General features: G+C 38.3%; 1 protein-coding gene across 1 annotated transcript; it reads left to right on the top strand.

The window, feature by feature from the left end:
* The first annotated feature begins 513 nt into the window (after positions 1-513).
* On the top strand, positions 514-1,686 carry LOC107814421 (uncharacterized). The gene is made up of 2 exons (XM_075240055.1): positions 514-935; positions 1,083-1,686. Exons 1-2 carry the CDS (start codon positions 514-516, stop codon positions 1,684-1,686), a joined length of 1,026 nt encoding a protein of 341 aa, XP_075096156.1.
* The last annotated feature ends 20,507 nt before the right edge of the window (positions 1,687-22,193 follow it).

Here is a 22,193-nt window from a genome sequence, read left to right on the forward strand (position 1 = left end):
AGGAACATGGTACAAAAATCACCAGGGGTTCTTGAATTAGATGTTGTCTCATCATTGTCAGCACAGGTCTCTATGCTGACCAACCAAGTCAATCAGATGACCATGATCATTAACAAGCAATAAGCCCAGCCAGTGCAACAAGTTCAAATATTTTGTGAAGTATGTGGAGAGGGTCACATGAGCAATCTATGCCCAGCAAATCCAGGGTCTGTATATTTTATGGGTAATGCAAATTGAGGCCAAACAAATCAGTATGGGGACACCTACAATCCCAACTGGAGGAATCATCCAAACTTCTCTTGGGGTGGAAATCAAGGCAATCAGAATCAATACCGGCCTCAAGCACCTCAACAACAATCCAGACCACCTCAGGCTGAACAACAAGCTAGCCTTGAGGAGATTATGAAGAACTTGATGGCCAACTAGCAAGCCCTCAATCAGAAATTAATAGCAGATCAACAAACTTTCAATCAGAAATTAATAGCAGATCAACAAACTTTCAATCAGAAAATAATGGCTGATCAGCAGGCACAAGCCGCAACACTGAGAAATTTGGAGCACCATGTGGGCCAACTTGCCAGAGCCCAAAATACCAGACCAGTAGGGGCTCTTCCGAGTGATACTGATCCCAATCCTAAAGCTCAAGTCAATGTGGTTACCTTGAGAAATGGAAGAGCATTAGAAAAAGTTCCAAAGAAAAAGAAGAATATAGCTCATCCCCAAGGAGAATTAGTTCCCAAGCCAATTGAGGGGAATGAGAAAGATGATAAAGAACTCGAGCTAGTAATTGGGAATAGGCCACCACCTCCGTTTTCACAAAGACTGCAGAAGCAAAAAGATGATGCTAAGTATAAGAAATTCCTAGATATTTTGAGCCAAGTGAGTGTGAATTTGCCTTTGGTGGAAATTTTGCAGGAAGTGCCTAAGTATGCAAGGTATCTTAGAGATATTGTGGCAAACAAACGAAGACATGCAGAGTTCGAAACAGTTGCACTTACTGAAGAATGCAGTGCCAGAGTTCAGAGTAAACTTCCTCCTAAGTTGAAGGATCCTGGGAGTTTCACAATTCCTTTGTCTCTTAGAAAACAAGAAGTTGGTAGAGCCCTACGTTATTTAGGGGCTAGTATAAATTTGATGTCATCCTCTTTGTTCAAGCAACTCGGATTGGGGGTGCTTAGACCTACTACAATCACTTTACAGTTAGCAGATAGGTCACTAGTCATCCCAGAAGGAATTATTGAGGATGTGTTAGTTCGAGTGGGAAAGTTTATTCTTCCTGCTGATTTAATTATTTTTTATTACGAGGCAGATGAGGAAGTGCCCATTATTTTGGGGCGACCATTCTTAGCTACTGGTGGAGCAGTTATTGATGTGAGGGCAGGGAAGTTAAAAATGAGAGTTGACGATGAGGAGGTCACTTTTAATGTGTACAAGGCACTTAAGCTCCCTAAGCATTATGAGGACTTGTGCATGATTACTATGGTTGAATTGAAGGGAATAGAGCAGAGTCAGTATGTGAATTATAGTGATCCAGATGGGAGAACTGAGTTAGAGGAGGTGGTGTTTCCAGCTGAGCGTGTAAAGATGATTGAGAAAAGAGCTAGAGATGAAAGAGGAGACCTTCCGAGAGTGTGCAAAAAGGCTAGACTTCATGGGAGAAAGAAGAAGAGAAAGCGCCCAGCCTGAGCAGAGTAGCAGAGTCGTGTCACGACTATAACTATGGTGCTTGTTGGGAGGCAACCTAACCTGTATATCTTTTATTTATTGATTATTTTTGTTAGTGTCAAGTTTTGTGTTGTTTTTATTTTGCAGAGTAGGGGAAGTCCGAGTACCCAAAGTTGAAGCTGAGGAGCATGTTTGAGCTTAAGTGTGGGGTCGTCCCGACTCTAAAGATTGAGGATCATGTCTGAGCTAAGCCCAAGAGGGTTTCAGGGAGTATTTCTCACCCTTGGGTTAATAATTTTCTCTGTGATCATACATCGAGGACTATGCATAATATAAGTGTGGGGTGGGAAAATTACTTTCTGAAGTGTAATTGTATAAAACTAATTTTTTTATTTAGCTTTTCTTTTAGAACTCGTAGTAGACATAGTCTAGTTATGAAAAAAACGAAAATTGAATTTTTTTTTTAGAAAAAGTCCCATTTAAAAACACCAAAAAAAAAAGATTTTTTTATAGAATAGCTAAGTAGTATTCCTTGGTTTTTCTTTAGGAACCGGTTCTTTTCTAAGAATGTAGCTCGAACCGGATACTTTATTTATTTTTTTAGGAGTAGTTTAGGAAGAAATTGAGTCGCTTTGAGATATTCATTGACATGGTTGATATTGTCACATTAGGCTATGACATACATTCTATTTTCCGTGTATTTTGTTTGAATTGTGAGGCCTAAGTAAAGTAAACAACCTATTTTGTGACGCCCTTTTTCAGTTGTTTGACTCGTATGCCACATAGTGCAATATTGCTTAAATTTCTCAATTATGTGTGCTTGCTTGACATGAGAGTTGAACAGAACCATCTTGATTGAGTCATGTGCAACGTGTGTGTGAGGATTTGTGATTTTCTGTGCTATCATGTGTAGTCTAGAACTTGCCCCTTGTGTTAATTGAAGCGAATTTGTAAGTTGTGCTAATCTAGGAGATGACGTAGGCATTTTCTTGCTTGATCATGGATGTGCTTGTCACATAAAAATAAAATTTTCCGTTGCTAGCTGTGAGCACATGATTTTTTCCCTATATGTATTACTCCAACAAATTCAAAACAAAATAATTTCTTTCAGTGTTTGCAATTTTGTTGGATTTCGTAGCATTTTTTGTTAATTATTTGCATTTGTCTGTGCACGTTTATTTTATTTAATTCATTAATAAATACAAAAATATGGTGCATTTGCATTTAAGATTTAATTTTTGTATTTTTGAATTAATTAGTAATTTGGCGTTTTATAAAATTGAAAAAAAATCACAAAATAGTTCATTTTGGCACTTTAATTTTAATTTTTCAGATTTTGGTAGTTTCTTCTTTAATTTGGCATTTAATTAGTGGTGGTAATTATTATTTAGAATTAATTAATTCAATGTGATCAAATAATTTAATTAGGAATTAATTTAGGTTTTAATTTTATTTAAAAGAAATAAAAGGAATTAATTGAAAAAGAAAAGGAAAAGAGTTGAAGAAGATCAGATTTTTGGGCCTTTTGTTTAATTTTTCTCCAAGCCCAATTGACTTATACACAGATACCCGGTCGGCCCAGCCCAAACCCGCTCCTAAAAACCGGTCCAGCCCCATAATTCCAAAACGACCCCGTTTTTTAACAGACCAAATTAGGACCGTTGAGCTCTTTTGATCTAACGATCCAGAACGGGGGTTCGTATAATATATATATGTACTAACGCCCCTACCCCCGCATTTCGTCTCTCACCTCACCTCAGAGATCAGCTCACCCAAACCCTAGAGACCACCGCCCTAAATCACCACCTCCATCCGCCGGCGACGAGTCTCCAATCCCGACCAGATTCACACCAAACAACCACTCCACTCTCCTCTTGCCAAATCTCCACTCAGTTTCCATCGAACGTCATCAGAGCCGTTCGAATTTCAGATCAGAGGTTGAATCATAAAAGCCCCAAAGTTTCAAACCGAGGTTCCATGAAAGATTTTAGGCCCAAATCGAGGTTATTCGTGTGTCTTTGATATTAAGGACACATGATTAACTTCGGATTGGGTCAAAATCAAAGAGTTCGAAGTTCTCCATTATTTCTGTCCGATGCTCTCTCTTAGGTAATTTTCCTTCATCTTTCTTTCCTCTTTTCTTTTCTTTCTCCCATTGTTCTCTTCTGTTATTTCCTTCTGTCCATCCGTTTTTGCATGTCTCGTCTTAGTTTAGTTTTGAAACTAGTCTCCATTTCTCGTTTGTTTTTTGAATTCTTTAGTTTTAGTTTTTTTATCCTTACTATAAAATTGTGGGCTGAAGGGGATTTTTAGCCTGAGTTCTATGAATTGAAGTATGTTTGGCTGTTTGATATATTTGGTCGTTTGAGTTAGTGAATTAATCTTGAGTCCAAAAGAAAGGGGTCAGCCCAGGTTCAACTTGGCCCACATTTTGGTCTGAGGGTTAGAAGGTGAATAACAAGGGGTTTAAGGATTAGTTTAGGAAATTTAAGGTAGGGTAATCTTATATAACAACCTTAAGAAGCTTCCAGGAAATGGGATGAGGGAATGTGTTTGAAATTCTGATAGTTGATTAGGGGCATTTTAGCTAAAACGAAAATTGAAAAGGGGGATAAGTGCAAGTTTGATTCTTTTAGGGCCACCCTAATGCTTTGCCTATAAAGGCATCTCTATCTTGCATTTCAAGGGAGAATTCAGAGACAAGAGGAGAAAAAATTCTGAAAAAATCAAAAACAGCTAAAATTTCATAAAAAATCACTATTCCATTGAACTTCTTCTGTGATTTCTGAGGTTCTCAATTTCTGAAACAATTTTTGACTCATCTAGGGTAAAAATGGACTGAATTTAGGTTTAAAGGTCTGGTTTGAAGTTCGTCGTGGTTATTGCTCGACTGAAACTGGATTTTGGACTGTTGCACATCATTTTTCTATTTAAAAATTGGTTCTGCTGTTGTTGCTTCTTCTAGATTTCTCACCCATTTTTCCTTGTTTGATTGTTGCAATCAGGTACATATTCTTGGACTATACTAGATGCAAAGCAAGTTTGAAGTATGAAATGAAAATGGATGTTCAAAGCATGACATCAAATTCTCTGTTTATAATCTAGTTGTCTTTCTTTGAATTACAGGTGTTACTTCCAGATTGATAGTATTTCTTAATCGTTCCATAGTTTAATCTCTGAATTCCTGCCATTGTATGTAGTCTGACATGGTGTAATAAGGGGGTTCAGTAAGCAGCAACAACAGCAACAGCAACAGTGAAATCACAGCTTCCTGGTAGTCCCAGCTACCAAACATTCCTGAACTACACTAACCTGATTCCTTTTTATCCAAGGATATGTAGGCAACCTCGGAATTAGGGTGCAGTCAAATCTTTCAAAAATGCTTCCCACGGAGTATTCAAACGGGCAAAAATCGCTCGAATCCGCTCACTTATCTTTGCACGAAAACTCTTCGTGTTTCCGGGCAAAGAGGGGCAGTTGTGAGCACGTAATTTTTGCCCTATATGTATTACTCCAACAAATTCAAAACAAAATAATTTCTTTCAGTGTTTGCAATTTTGGTGGATTTCGTGGCATTTTCGGTTAATTATTTGCATTTGTCTGTGCACGTTTATTTTATTTAATTCATTAATAAATACAAAAATATGCTGCATTTACATTTAGGATTTAATTTTTGCATTTTTAAATTACTTCTTAATTTGGTGTTTTATAAAATTGGAAAAAATCACAAAATAATTCATTTTGGCACTTTAATTTTAATTTTTCAAATTTTGGTAGTTTCTTCTTTAATTTGGCATTTAATTAGTGGTGGTAATTATTATTTAGAATTAATTAATTCAATGTGATCAGATAATTTGATTAGAAATTAATTTAGGTTTTAATTTTATTTAAAAGAAATAAAAGGAATTAATTGAAAAAGAAAAGGAAAAGAGTTGAAGAAGATCAGATTTTTGGGCCTTTTGTTTAATTTTTCTCCAAGCCCAATTGACTTATACACAGATACCTGGTCGGCCCAGCCCAAACCCACTCCTAAAACCGGTCCAGCCCCATAATTCCAAAACGACCCCGTTTTTTAACAGACCAAATCAGGACCGTTGATCTCTTTTGATCTAACGATACAGAACTGGGGTTCGTATAATATATATATGTCCTAACGCCCCTACCCCCGCATTTCGTCTCTCACCTCACCTCAGAGATCAGCTCACCCAAACCCTAGAGACCACCGCCCTAAATCACCACCGCCATCCGCCAGCGGCGAGTCACCAATCCCGACCAGATTTACACCAAAAAACCACTCCACTCTCCTCTTGCCAAAGCTCCACTCAGTTTCCATCGAACGTCATCAGAGCCGTTCGAATTTCAGATCAGAGGTTGAATCATAAAAGCCCCAAAGTTTCAAACCGAGGTTCCATGAAAGATTTTAGGCCCAAATCGAGGTTATTCGTGTGTCTTTGATATTAAGGACACATGATTAACTTCGGATTGGGTCGAAATCAAAGAGTTCGAAGTTCTCCATTATTTCTGTCTGATGCTCTCTCTTAGGTAATTTTCCTTCAGCTTTCTTTTCTCTTTTCTTTCTTCCACTGTTCTCTTCTGTTATTTCCTTCTGTCCGTCCGTTTTTGCATGTCTCGTCTTAGTTTAGTTTTGAAACTAGTCTCCATTTCTCGTTTGTTTTTTGAATTCTTTAGTTTTAGTTTTTTTTATCCTTACTATAAAATTGTGTGCTGAAGGGGATTTTTAGCCTGAGTTCTATGAATTGAAGTATGTTTGGCTGTTTGATATATTTGGTCATTTGAGTTAGTGAATTAATCTTGAGTCCAAAAGAAAGGGGTCAGCCCAGGTTCAACTTGGCCCACATTTTGGTCTGAGGGTTAGAAGGTGAATAACAAGGGGTTTAAGGGTTAGTTTAGGAAATTTAGGGTAGGGGAATCTTATGTAACAACCTTAATAAGCTTCCAAGAAATGGGATGAGGGACTGTGTTTGAAATTCTGATAGTTGATTAGGGGTATTTTAGCTAAAACGAAAATTGGAAAGGGGGGGTAAGTGCTAGTATGATTCTCTTAGGGATGCCCTAATGCTTTACCTATAAAGGCATCTCTATCTTGCATTTCAAGGGAGAATTCAGAGATAAGAGGAGAAAAAATTCAGAAAAAATTCAGAAAAAATCAAAAACAGCTAAAATTTCATTTAAAAATCACTATTCCATTGAACTTCTTCTGTGATTTCTGAGGTTCTCAATTTCTGAAACAATTTCAGACTCATCTGGGGTAAAAATGGACTGAATTTGGGTTTAAAAGTCTGGTTTGAAGTTCGCTGTGGTTATTGCTCGACTGAAACTGGATTTTGGACTGTTGCATATCATTTTTCTGTTTGAAAATTGGTTCTGTTGTTGTTGCTTCTTCTAGATTTCTCACCCATTTTTCCTTGTTTGATTGCTGCAATCAGGTACATATTCTTGGACTATACTAGATGCAAAGCAAGTTTGAAGTATGAAATGAAAATGGATGTTCAAAGCATGACATCAAATTATCTGTTTATAATCTAGTTGTCTTTCTTTGAATTACATGGTGTTACTTCCAGATTGATAGTATTTCTTAATCGTTCCGTAGTTTAATCTCTGAATTCCCGCCATTGTATTTATAAGCACGTGATTTTGCCCTATATGAGAATTACTCCCCAAAAAAAAAATTCCAAAAACAAATAAAACAACTTTTTGTTTGCAATTGTTGTGAATTTTGTGTTATTTGTATTGTTTTCATTTTTTGTCTGTGCGTGTTTATTTGCTAAATTAATAATAAAAAAATAAAAATAAAAAAAATATGTTGCATTTGCATTTGATATCTAATATAGTTTGTTTTACAAAATGAAAAAAATCATAAAAATAGACATCTTTTGCATTTTTAGCATTTAATGTCCAAATTGTGTGATTTTTCTTTATTGTTGTTTAATTTTGGGTGATAATTATTATTAGGAGTTAATTAGTATTTTAAGATAATTTTGGTTTTTATAATTTAATTTTAACATTTTTAGTTTTATTAATAAGTAAAAGAAAAGAGAACAAAAATAGAAGAAGACCGGATTGAGCCTTTTCTTCAATTTTAAATCACAGGCCCAACCTTCCCCTACGACCCGGTCCATTTCAAACCGGGTCAACCCAGTCCATAACCCCAAAGACCCACCCCTATCTTCTCATTTTTTATTTTTCACTCCAAAAACCCTAACACCTAAACTACCCGCCCCCTCTCTCTTTCTCTCCATCTTCTCCAAGCTTCCAAGCTCCCAACCATGACTGCCTCTTCTCCTTCACCATCTTCCCCAAAACTCCAAAACACACACATCCATGGCTGCCTTCGAACCAACGACATCGACCACTGCTGTTGCTTCATCTTCTTCGTCTTCGTCGTCGAGCTCGAGCTCCCATGGTTGTCTTCTTCGTCGAGCTCCATGTTCGACGCCTCCATAGCTTCTTCTGCTTCACCATCCAAACACTACTGCCGCTTCATCTTCTTTGTCTTCGTCGAGCTCGAGCTTGAGCTCCCATGGCTGCCTCCGCTCACCACTGCACAAGCCACCATCGTCCAGCTCCAACCAAAACACCTCGTCGCCGCTGGAAAGAAAACCAGCGAGCAACAACATCTCCATGACTGCTGCTCCAGCTCCACCTTCGTCGACGTCCAGCTCCGCCAACAAACCTTCCCAGCTCGCTTATGCTGCTTCTGCTATGTCCAACCATGTCCATCACGTCTGTCACACCTCCTTTTTGCGCGCCCGCCCCGAAGGGTTGAATGCGCGAGGGAGTTTTTCCAATTTAAGTGACAATATTCGAAAATGAGATTATTTATTTTATTCAGAGTCGCCACTTGGGAAAGGTTTGGCTTTTGGTGTCCCAAGTCACCGGTTTATCTTGAATCCCAAATCGAGGAAAATATTCGACTTTCCAAATGAAGTCTGCGAACCAGAAATTCTAAGTAAGGAATTCTGTTGACCCGAAAGAAGGTGTTAGGCACCCTCGAATCCCGTGGTTCTAGCACGATCGCTTAAATTGTTATAATGGCTAGATATCTGATTTATCACATGTTATTACTTATGTGCTTTCATTAGGTTTAAAACCGCTTTTATTATTATTTATTTTTTATGGAATTGCAACATTGTAAAAATGCATTTCGAACCATGTCACAATCAATGCGCCCATGGTTGTTAATACATTTCGACTCCGTTGAGATTTGGATTTGGGTCACATAAATGCGCACCCGAATTTAAGAAGGTAAGATTATTAAAATGCACGCCTGAAGCAATTATCGTATTATTATTTCTGGGTAAGGCCGTGGAATTTTGCTAAACGGCTCATCCCGAAGTCTAAGTAATTTTAATTAAACATTTATCGAGGGCCCCGCAATTTGTGCGTTTTATTTGGCGAGGCTCATCTCATTTATTTTTATCAGGATAATCCTAAAGTGCCTACATTTTCTATTAAAAATTGTCTCTACAAAAATGAAAGAGAAAAGGTCTTAATTTATTTACATGCTTGAGTTGTTATAGTTGAGTTTCGAATATGATTCGTAAATTCTGAAAAATGATACAAGCAAGGCAGTCCGTTGCCAATACGAGCACAGGCCCAACGTATATGGCATTAAACTAAACCTGGGCTTCACGTATTACTACCTAATTATATTATACTAGGCATGTTCTCAATTTGTCAAATTAAAAAAAAAAAAAAAACTTGGCAATCTAATTTTAATCCTAAAACAATTACATGCTGGAATTAACCAATATTATTTAACTAAACAATTTTCTTACAAGTTTCGAAATGGTCTATTCGTTTGATTTTTAACTTAGACGGAATTACTACACCATTTATTTATTTATTTACTTGGCAATCTAATTTTAATCCTAAAACAATTACATGCTGGAATTAACCAATATTATTTAACTAAACAATTTTCTTACAAGTTCCGAAATGGTCTATTCGTTTGATTTTTAACTTAGACGGAGTTACTACACCATTTATTTATTTTTAAGCAATATATAGATAGTTCATCCGTTAAGCTATCGTTGGATGTTCCACTATATATACATTAAATAGCTACATGATTCCGATTTTTGTAAGCTAAATAATTTATATATACAAATAAAATTAAGAATATAATTCAAAATAAATTTAGAACTTCAATTCTTCATTTTTCGTATTCATGCTTCCTGTTTCAGTTTACAATAATCAGAGTGTCAGTTGTGTACCTGATATTGGAAGCAAAAGAAAAGTGAGAGATCAGCAGAAATTCAGTAGCATACAACAACAACAATCCCAGCAACTAGTAACAACCAGCGACGAGAAACTTAGTGACAGATTTTAAAATCAAGACAAAATCCGGAAACAACAACAACCAACGGACAGAAGCAAAGGGAAACTTTTCAGATTTTTGAAAGACTATTTAGTGTTTAACCCTTAATTTCTCAATCCGTATCTCAGAATATTTGGACTATATATCAGGTGTATATTCTTCTTCTTTTGAATTTCCAGAATGTTTTTCTTTTTGTTTTTCTAAAGTCTTAGTATTTTTTTCGGAATTTTCTCTCTTAAATTTTTCTCTTTTTTTTTCTCTCTATCTCTGTCTGTCTGTCCTCTAAAATCTGATTTCAAGACTTATACTTATATCCTATAACCCATAAATCTTTTAATCAATTAAAATCAACCCATTTTCTCTACCAAACCCATTATCTTCCCACTCATCCCCATTACATTAAATAAACATATCACACCACCCCATTATATTTTGTCCCACATGCCTAACATAAATAAATACAAGATTCCCCCCACTAAATTTTGTCTTGTCCCCCCTTTATATTAAACAACTATATCACAACTCACCCCATTTCATTTTGTCCCCCATGCTTCACATAAAAAATTACAAAATGTACAATTCCTAAACTACCCCTCCGACCCTATTACAAATTACTATTTTACCCCCGAAAGTACTATAAATTACCAAACTACCCATCAGCTATAACACATCAATTAATCAAACTTAACCAAAATATAGACAATATGATTAATTTCTAACAATGTTCAAACAACAAATTTCATGAACATGATTTCTTCAACATTTTAACAACAAATCAACATGAACATGATTTCAACAACATTTCAACAACAAATCACATGAACACAACAACAAACAAGTATATTTAGATTTCTAAATTCAATAATATTGAACTTAAAATCAACTACTCTAACAACATTACAACAAACAATTCCTATCTTAAACTTAAACAAGATTATGAGACCAATTCAAGAAATAATCATAAATGATAAACAAGAAATCAAACTATACAAAATTCGGATTCAAAATCATCCAAACAAAGTATGAACATGAATGAATCTATTTTTTTTAAACAACAAAACATGACGGATTCAAATGACTCAAACAACATTAATGATTTCCGGAAAATACATAACAACATGAAACAAATTGAAGAAATAACCAATTAAATTTCAATTTGAATCTAACAAACATTAAACTAACAAATATTCACTTCAACAATAATACGAACATGAAATAAACATGAAAAACAAGTACTTAATCTTTCATTTGGAATCTGAAAAATTAATTTAACAAACAACACATGAACATGAACTAAAAATTAATTCAAACGATAAACAAAACAAACATTTGCCGATTTTATCAAAACAAAATACGGACAAAATAGAACTCAAAAATCACTAACCGGATTGAAATGAAATATGTACGGACTGTTTCGACAAACCTGGACCAAAGCTCGACCAAACAACGATGAACACGAACCTAAGAAACAAATGAAGCCACGCCGAAGCAGCGACAACAATTGACGTGGCAGAATCGCTGGGGGCGCGTTTGGATGAACCCACGCGGAGAAGCTGAAAGCAACACTAAAGCCGGAGAACAGTCGACGTTCATGGCTGCCCTCGAGCTGGACGGGGCAGTAGAAAAAGGTTGAAGCAGTAGCAATAAAATCCATGGACGAGGGAGCAAATACTCGACAGCAGCGTCGAAGAAAGATGGAAGAAGGTCGACGGACTGGACGCGGCTGGACACGACATCAACGTCGATGAGAGCTGGACACTGGCGTGAAGCAGCAACAGCTGGAGCGGCAACAGCAGCGGCGACGCGGGCAAGTTTGGTCGTCGCTGGTTCGGTTTTGACGACGACGATGATGAAGGCTGGGAGCTGCTGGGTGCGTCGCAAAGAACATGAAGCTGGAGGGGGTCGTTCATGGCTGCCTAGATGGGGACGATGACGGGATGAAGTAGAAACAAAGGGAGCGTTCATGGTGGTCGACAAACATGGATGGTGACGACGAAGAAGAAGGCAGCTTGCTCGGCGTTTTGTTTGGAGAAGATGGAGTTCGTTGGAGCTGCTGATTTTGTCGACGTTGGGCAGCCATGGTTGGAAGGTTTGGAGCTTTGGGAAGATGAAGAAAAGAGAGGAGGGGGCGGATGGGTATTTTGTGTTTTTAGGGTTTTCTCTTTTTTTTTTTGTTTTATTTTGTTTGTACAATAATAGGGGTGTTGGGTTATGGACTGGATCGTAGGGAAGATTGGGCCATTTTTTGGGCCTGTGGCTTAAAATCGAAGAAGAGGTCCAATTCCGACTTTCTTTATATTTTCGCTCTCTTTTCTTCTTTTATTTTTCTAAAAACTAAATTATAAAAATATTTAACTTATTATTAAGAATTAAATTAAGTTATAAAAGCGTAAATTAACTCCCAATAACAATTAACGCGCAACTAAGTAATAATTAAGCATAAAATTGTATATTTGGACATTAAATGCTAAAAATACAAAAGATGCCTATTTTTGTAATTTTTAATTTTTGTAAAACAAATTTAATTACTAACAATTGTAGAATTAAATCCTACACACAAAATGCGACATATTTTTGTATTTTTTTTATTAATTTATCAAATAAACACGCACAGATAAATACAAATAATTATTCAAAATATCACAAAATTGCACACCAAAGAAAAATCATTTTATTTTTGAATTTTTTGGGAGTAATTCTCATATAGGGCAAAAATCACGTGCTTACAGCTGCCCCTCTTTGCCCGGAGACACGAAGGGTTTTCGTGCAAAGATAAAGCGAGCGATTTTTCCCCATCCGAGTACTCCGTTGAAGCATTTTTTTAAAAAGATTTGACCGAACCTTTGCTTCAAAGGTTTCCTACATATCCTGGGCTAAACAGGAATCAGGTCAATGTAGTTCGGGAAATTTTGGTAGCTGGGACTACCATGTGATTGCAATGCTTGCTGTTACTGCTGTTGCTGTTGCCACTACTGCTTTACTGACCTCCTTATTACAACCAAAGGAAATTGAAACTGAACTAACTACTTATGCCTGTCAACCGCTAGTTACAAGATTCCTATCTATAATTCTTTTGCAACTTGATCTTGGGTCTCAGCTAATTCTGCTTGTAGACTTCGATCCGAATCTTGATGCTCGCAAGTTGTAGGCGTTTGTTTATTTCTGCAGTATTGAATGAAACGGGATTGGCGGAGCTCAGGAATTTGATCCAATTTTTGAGCGACCTGCCCTTTGTTTGTTCCAATATGTGGGAACATCTTTTTTTTCTTTTTTTTTCTTCTTTTCTTTATTCTGGATTGAGACTCACCCCGTAGGTCGTCTCGATCCATGCACCTCAGGGTCAGACCTGCTGAGACAACAAAACAAACGAACGAAATTTCTGCCCCAGTTTCACTAGGAAAATTTCGTTAGTTAATTGTCATGAAAATTTACAGCACTGATGAGGGGATTGGAAAAAACCCTAGTCTACAAAGCGCAACCCAGGGATTGGAGCCCTAATGTCGCAAAAGGTAAAAATGCACAACTCAGGGATTGGAGCCCTAATGTCGGCTAAAGGAAGGTCGCTCAACTCAGGGATTGGAGCCCTAATGTCGGCTAACAGAAAAATGCTCAGTTCAGAGATTGGAGCCCTAATGCTGGCTAAATAAAAAATGCTCAATTCAGGGATTTGAGCCCTAATGCTGGCTAAATAGAAACTTGATCAACTTAGGGATCGGAGCCCTAAATTGGGAGGATTGCCAGGTTATGCTGGAAAGGGTCCATAGGTTATGCCGGGAAGATTCATCGGGTTATGCCGGGAAGATTCATCGGGTTATGCCTGAAGATTCGTCGGGTTATGCCGGGGAAGTCATCGGGTTATGCCGGAAAGATTCATCGGGTTATACCGGAAAGATTCATCGGGTTATGCCGGAAAAGTCCACAGGTTATGCCGGGAAGAGTCATCGGGTCATGCCGGGAAGATTCATTGGGTTATGCCGGGAGATTCATCGGGTTATGCCGGAAAATTCATCGGGTTATGCCGAAAAGATTCATCGGGTTATATCGGAAAAGGTCCACGGGTTATGCCGGGAAAATTCATCGGGTTATGCCAGGAAAAGGTAAGAGTCCTTGGGTTATGCCGGGGAAGTCATCGGATCATGCCGGGAAGATTCATCGGGTCATGCCGGGAAGATTCATCCGGTCATGCCGGAAAGATTAATCGGATCATGCCGGGAAGATTCATCGGGTTATGCCGGGAAGATTTATCGGGTTATGCCGGGAAAATTCATCGGGTTATGCCGGAAAAATTCATCGGATTATGCCGAAAAGATTCATCGGGTTATGTCGGAAAAGGTCCACAGGTTATGCCGGGAAGATTCATCGGGTTATGCTGGGAAAAGGTAAGATTCCTTGGGTTATGCCGGGGAAGTCATCGGATCATGCCGGGAAGATTCATCGGGTCATGCCGGAAAGATTCATCGGATCATGCCGGGAAGATTCATCGGGTTATGCCGGGAAGATTTCTAGGGTTATGCCGGGAAGATTCATCGGGTTATGCTGGGAAAGGTCCACGGGTTATGCCGGGAAGATTCATCGGGTTATGCCGGGAAAAGGTAAGAGTCCTTGGGTTATGCCGGGAATTTGGATAGAAAAAGCTCCTTGGGTGATGCCAGGGAGATCCGTGGTTTATACCGGGATAGTTGAGGAATGAGGTCCTATGTTACCATGATTTGTTTTTTCTTCTGGGGATTTTCATTTTTCTTTCTTGTCTTCTTTCTTTTCTTTGGTTTTCCTTTATATATATATATATATATATATATTTATTTTTATTTTATTTTTATTTTTATTATTTTTATTTTATTTTATTTTTTATTTTAAAAAAAATGCATGAAAGAATTCCGGGGAAACTTACTTTTGGTCGTTTTCCTGCTGCAAAGCTGTTTCGATGCTCGCGCACTTCAGTTCTTTTGGGCTAACCTGCTTCTTGCATGGTTACTTTGGATTGCACCTGTCTCAATTTTCCTAAGCAAAGAAAAATTGTCAGTTTGAAAACGGTGGTTGATTCGGTGGCCTTGATCGTTCCAATTGCTTGGTCTTGGACTAATTCCTGTTGAGAAACTTTGTAATTGATTGGATTCACAGGTGACCCGTTTTAAACTGATCAGACTCGCATTTCCGGATTTGTGATGATTTGTTCGTGTAAGGCTTTGGTTCTTTCATCTCATTCTGCTTGGGGATTCTTTACGAGGTCAACTCAGTGGGGATTTTTTATTGGGGAGACTCTGTGGGGATTTGTACAAGGCGGACTTGTTGGGGATTTGCTGGGCAGACTCTTTGGGGATTTTTATAAGGGAGACTGGGATTTTTTACAAAGGGAGACCCTGTGGGGATTTGTCGATTTTGTGTCAGGGATTTTGATCCTCAAACCTAAACTGCAGTGGCTAACCGCGTGGGACTTAACCTTTCCAACTTTATTTTTCCTTTGTAGGCTTTTCTTTTCTTTCGAAATCTTTACTTTGGAAGCAAATCAACTACCATGGTCAGTCGGGATGGAACTGACGCACCACTGATGCTGCGTATTTTCTTTGACTCTTGCCAGGCGGGGCCCTGTGAAACCGGTCCTGCCACCTTCTCTTTGTAATTGTTGCGGAATCAGAGTTAGATCGAAAGGGATTCAAAGAAAACTATGCAAAAGGAAAGCATATGAGTTTAAAGAGAAGTGTCCCTTTCGGGGGGAAAAAGGACTTATCTGGAGTGCATGCTGGCTTCAAACTGACATGACATGCCTTTTGGACTGGATGTCCGATCCGTATCAAACTCCAGCTTCTCATGAACCTATTGATCTGGGTTTCTAAACCGGAGAACCTTTCCAGGACTTTCAGTGATGAAGTATCCTTTTTCCGGTCGACCACGCCCTTTGCGGGTTTTCGCTAATCGACCTCTCTCATTTTTGATTTCTCTACTCTCATCGCCTCATGGTGCCCGAAGGTTTTCACCAATAAGACTTTCTCACTTTATTCTTCTCGATTTGATTTCTATCAGATTCCAACAATGATGTTTTCCACTTTCCTGTCTTTGCTGATTGATCAGAAGGACTTGGACAAGGTTTGGGGTGAAAAGAATCGGGATTGAACTACAACTTTGGAACCTTTTGGGCGGGATCATTGCCGAACCATTATAACTTCTACCCCAGTTTCACTTTTGGGGGACTTCTTGGATTTTTATTTTGGTGTGACTGAACCCCAGGGAGAGGTTGTCTACGTATCCTTTCGGAATCAAGTCAAACGTAGTTCAGGCCACTTTTTTTTTTTTGGAATTTCCTTTTTTGTTTTTCTGTTTTACTTTGTTTTTCACTTCCTTTTCATTTTCTCATTTTCATTGTATCTTTTTTTTTATATATGTATATTTTTTTTTCTAATTCTTTCTTCTTCCCTTTTTTTCTTTATTTGTCTTTTTCATTTCAATTTCTCTTTTTCTTTCATTTTATTTTTAATAATACTTTCAGGTTCCAAAGAGGGTAATCAAAGAAGAGTAACCGGCTCAAATGGGTTTGCAAAGGGTTGATAGTGTTTGGGTAGCGAGAATGAAAGCCTTCGTCATCTCAAACTGTGCGAAGACATCGCCGGGGCGATATAGGCATAGTAATGCATCTGCTTTCAAAGCGGGGTCGGCGTCATTTCTTTCGACGTCGCCTATATACAAATGCTCCTCTTGGCAATATTTTCCAATGACGTATGGACCTTTCTTTGTCGGTACAATTGCTCGTGACAAACTGCAGTCATTAAGGTTAACATTCTGTACGGGTCTAAACCCATTTACTGTCCTCAAACTCTGCTTTAGTGACGGACATTTTCCAAATCATGAACCAATTTTCTTTAGTTGTCCCTATTTTCTCAAATTCTTTATATTTCAAATTTTGACTCATTATTTGAAGTCTGACGGAGTTCTCGGGTTCTGGGCATGAAGTCCGCAAGCATGTCATATTTATTTAAAGCTGCATCATCAGAATTGAAGAGAACAAAAACAAAAACAACAAAAAAAAAGAAAATATAGCAGATCTCTTGAAAAAGAAAGTGAGCGATGAAACATGATTTCATTTCTTGGAATTTTGGGGAGATAAAAAAAAAAGTTGACATTCAGGAAATTAATAACAGGAATCTAAAGAAAACATCTGAGTCACGCCCTGGGGTAGCTCGTGATGTAGAGAAAGTGGCAGGACAGGTCCATTAGGACTTCCGTTTGATCAGGAATGGCGTAGCCTTCCAGTTTTGAAGCTTGGCACTTGGTCTCATGTATGATACCTCAGCGGTGCTAGTGCCCTCTCCTGGCTGGACCATGTGTGTTTCGCATAACTTATACCTCATCGCCTCACATGTTCCCTCGCTCTCTTCGAGCGTGAACACCTTATCATCTTCCTCTTTACTGTACTTTGGCTTCTGTGGTATGCGTCCAATAACCACTGGCTCATTCAGCCGGGGTGGTTTGATCGTCCCCCATACCACATAGGCCTGCTTGGATACATCAATTTTCTTTTCCGGTTCAGTCTCGGTGATTTTACTCTTCTTTTCCTCTTTCTCTTGCTTCGGGGTTGACTTGGGCTTCCTTTCTGTTTTAGCAATAGCAATTATGGCCTTAAGTGCCGGATCAAATTCCTTGTCTTCACAAATCATCCCAATCATCGGCCCGTTGTTGTGGGCGGGCAGCGGATTATTGGTCACATTTGGGACATCCTCGTCTTTCAACACAATTTTCCCTTGCTCTAACAAATTCTCTACCGCTTGTTTCAATGTCCAACAGTCGTTTGTATCGTGCCCTTCTACCCCTGAATGGTATGCACACCTGACACCCCGCTGATATGATGGTGATTCCGGGTTTTGCCCGTTTGGTGGTATGGGCTGCAACAAATTCATCTGGACAAGCTTAGGGAATAGGGTGGAGTAGGGTTCACCGATTGGTGTATAGTTGGGTCTCCTGGGTGGTTCCCGAGGACGGAAGTTATTTTGGGAAGGCCGAGGATTGTAGCGGTTTCGGTAAGGAGGCTGACTTCTAGGAGGTGGAGCTTGATTTCTGTTAGCCTGTGGTTGCGGTCGGCTGAAAGGTTGAGCGTTCATAACCGCATAAAGTGGTGGAGCATAGACCATATCAGAATGAGGATAGTAGTGTTGAGGGGTTATTTCAGAGAACACAGGTCTAGGGGCCCGGTATCTTTTTCCCCATGATGCTGCCATGGTTGTTTCTTCTCTTGTCCTATTCTTTGCCATTCCTCCGGACCCGCCTTGGATGGCTTGGGAGGTTGCTCTAATGGATGCCTGACTTAAAATCCTACCTATTTTCAAACCGTGTTCCACCATGTCACCAATTTTGATGGCCTCTGCAAAAGGTTTTCCCATGGCCGACATCATGTTCTGAAAGTAATCGGGTTCTTGGGCTTGCAGGAAGACAATGACCATTTCTATCTCATCCATTGGAGGTTTCACTCTTGAAGCTTGTTCGCGCCACTTAACTGCATATTCTCTGAAATTTTCTGAGGGTTTCTTCTTTAGATTTGTCAGAGAGTTCCTATCTGGAGCAATATCGACGTTGTACTGGAATTGCTTGACGAAATCTCTAGCAAGATCATCCCAGATGTACCAGCGAGACATATCCTGGTCCATGTACCACTCAGATGCGATGCCAACCAGACTTTCTCCGAAATAGGCCATGAGTAGTTCTTCCTTTCCACCGGCTCCCCGCAACTGATTGCAATATCTTTTGAGATGAGCAATAGGATCACCATGCCCATCGTACTTCTCGAATTTTGGGGTTTTGAATCCCAATGGCAGGTGCACATGAGGGAACATGCATAAATCGGCATAGGATACACTTTTCTGTCCGCTCAAGCCTTGTATGCTTTTGAGACTCTGTTCCATACTCCTCATCTTTCTGGTCATTTCCTCTTGTTCAGGCGTTTTCTCGGCTTTCTCCTGTCCTGCGATAAACTCGTACCGAGATGGCTGAGGGTAAGCGTTGGTAGTGAACTGACTAGGTTCCAATGGAAGAGGTGGTGCTTGAAATGTGAAGGATGATGAATCGAAGTTAGGCCTGGGTAAAACAGGTTGTGCCGTGGATGAACAAGGTGGAGCAGTGAATATGTTTGAAACCGCTCCGGCAGCTAACACCTGGGGGCGAGACTCAGAAGGTGTTCCAGTAAAGTAGGTTGAGATGGTAGGAAATCCCAGTGGGGTATTTGGATAACTTGTGGGGATGTTGGAGGTCCCACTTGCCCTAGGAAAAAGCTCAGGGAATCCAGGGATCGCACTTGGTGGCTCTTTTCCATTGGCCCAGGCGTCCCACATTTCCATCATGCGGAGACGCAGAATCCTATTTTCCTCGACAGTTGCTGACTCAGAAGTTGGGATGGCTGAGATTGAACTTTCCTCCAAAATAGGAATCGTTGCAGAGGAATTTCTGAAGATATTTCGACACTTCCCTTTGACCTTGTGAAATATGTATGAGCAATTCCTCTTGATTTAGCGACGGGTGGCTGAACGTTTCCTTTTGATCTCATGAAGTACGTATGAGAGGCCAGATTACCACAAAACCAAACCACTTTTCTAGGAACCTGAACTTATCAGCAAACATGACGGTTAGTTTAAAACAAATAACAGACAGGTAATCTCACATTGGGGTGTGATGCACCTATTCAGTCAGGGGAGTTTCTACATGCTTGCAACAAAGACATGTGTCATTCCGGCTTCTCCTTAGGCTTTTCTTTTATTTATCACCATTTTTCTTTCTTTGTTTTTTTATTATTATTATTTGCAGTTAAAAAATGTGACCGGATCTGATGAGGATTGCCTACGTATCACGATGCCGCGTGAATCAGATCTTGCGTAGTTCGGGAATCGAAAATGGAGTAACTAAACTAACCTTTTTTTTTGAAATTTTGAAAGAAATGCTTTAAAAGAAGAAAGAAAATATATATATTTCTTATTTTGATTTTTGTTTTATTTTTTTAAAGAAAGACTTCTAAAAATTTATTTGCTTTTGAAAATGTGTTTGGTTGATTTTTTTTTTCCATTTGTTTCACCCCTTTTTTACGGAAGAAAGAATATATTTTTTTTTTATTTATGATGTTGCCTCTTAAATTTTTGAAAGAGGGACTTTTAAGAAAATGATGTGGAATTTCTGAGTTTTTATTTATTTACAAAAGCACTTCTAAAGAAAAACCTTAATATTTTTGGAATTCAATTTTTCAAATTTTTTTTTATGGACATTTACAAAAGAAAGACTAAAAGAAAAGAGTATTTTTGGATTTTTGTTGCTGATTTTTAATTCTTATTTCATTTTTTCGCATGAAAGACTTCAGAAAGAAGGAAACTATATATATATTTTATTTGAGTTTTTTTTTAAAAAACTTCTATATTATTATTTTTTTTATTTTCTAAAGAAAGATTTATAAAGAAGGAACTAAAGGAAAATATTGTTGGATTTTTTTTTAGAATTGGGGTCGGAACCGATGAGGTTTGCCTACGTATCTCACATTCGGTGAGAATCAGACCCGCGTAGTTCGGTCCGATCAGGCGTAGAGGAAATAAACTAAATCATTTTTGAATACAAACTTTTAAAGAAAAGGAGAAAATATTTTTTCTGGATTTTTATATTTTGAAAAGAGATGAAGACTAAAGAAATATTTTTTCTTTGAACTTTTTTTTTTTTTGCCTTTTTTTCTTGAAATTTCGAAAAATCTTTTAAGGAAGTATTTGGACTATTAGTCTGAATTTATAAAAGAGATACTACAAAAGAAACAACATTTTTTTTTAATTTTGACTTTCCTTTTTTTTTACTTTTAAATAAATATATATTTTATTTTTTGGATTTTGAAAGTGATTAAAAGGAATTTTTTTATATATGTTTTTTTTTAATAAATCAAACTAAAAGACAAACTTCGTTTTCATTTTTTCTTTTTTCTTTTTTTTTAAGAAAATTCCGGCGAGGTTTTGACACTACTTGGACATTGGTTTTATTTTTTCCAAAAATAAGTAATTATGTCCCTACGCCGCTATTTTTTTGTAAAAGTTTTTTTTTAGAAACTGTCAGCATGCAGAACTGAAGCAAATAAATGCGCAAAACAAACGGGATGCAGCAAGATGGTCTTTTCATTTCAGGTTGCCTGTCCTAGACGGACCCAACCCCTGTGTTGAGTCCCCTACGTCAAATGCAACATGATGCAAATAATCGTTCCTACTAGGGATCCAGCATGAGGTTTCGTTATGCTAGGTTTATAACCTGGGTATATGTTTTAGACTGTGTACCCGAGCGGACAACTCGAGTCGAGAAGGGGGCTACGTACCGGGGACCCGCGAGATCGTCCGGCTTTGTAACTTGTCCGGCCTCTTTCTTATTTAAGGTATTGACACTAACAGAATGGGGAGTCTCGACCAGCGAGCTTCTCCCCGAAGGTAAGAAGAGAAGGGTTTCGGCACAGTTTATATACAGTTCAGATGATATCAAAGCGGTAAAAGACAACATTTAGCACGTTATGCCAAAAACATGTAATAAAGATCAGATAATAAAGCCAAATATAACAATTATTCTAAGCTCGAATTCTTGAACCCTGAACCAAAGGTTCTGGGTTCGATAGTCCCCAGCAGAGTCGCCAGAGCTGTCACACCTCCTTTTTGCGCGCCCGCCCCGAAAGGTTGAATGCGCGAGGGAGTTTTTCCAATTTAAGTGACAATATTCGAAAATGGGATTATTTATTTAATTCAGAGTCGCCACTTGGGAAAGGTTTAGCTTTTGGTGTCCCAAGTCACCGGTTTATCTTGAATCTCAAATCGAGGAAAATATTCGACTTTCCAAATGAAGTCTGCGAACCAGAAATTCTAATTAAGGAATTCTGTTGACCCGAGGGAAGGTGTTAGGCACCCTCGAATCCCGTGGTTCTAGCACGGTCGCTTAAATTATTATAATGGCTAGATATCTGATTTATCACATGTTATTACTTATGTGCTTTCATTAAGTTTAAAACCGCTTTTATTATTTTTTATTTTTTATGGAATTGCAACATTGTAAAAATGCATTTCGAACCATGTCACAATCAATGCGCCCATGGTTGTTAATACATTCCGACTCCGTTGAGATTTGGATTTGGGTCACATAAATGCGCACCCGAATTTAAGAAGGTAAGATTATTAAAATGCACGCCTGAAGCAATTATCGTATTATT

Source organism: Nicotiana tabacum, chromosome 20 (assembly GCF_000715075.1).
Source record: "Nicotiana tabacum cultivar K326 chromosome 20, ASM71507v2, whole genome shotgun sequence".
Lineage (NCBI taxonomy): Eukaryota > Viridiplantae > Streptophyta > Magnoliopsida > Solanales > Solanaceae > Nicotiana > Nicotiana tabacum.

Bases quoted from the DNA above. Each gene is read 5' to 3' on its own strand.
- LOC107814421 (XM_075240055.1), top strand. From the start codon at position 514: ATGGCTGATCAGCAGGCACAAGCCGCAACACTGAGAAATTTGGAGCAC. The intron at 936-1,082 runs GTATCTTAGAGA...TTTGTCTCTTAG, and splicing joins GAAGTGCCTAAGTATGCAAG to AAAACAAGAAGTTGGTAGAG.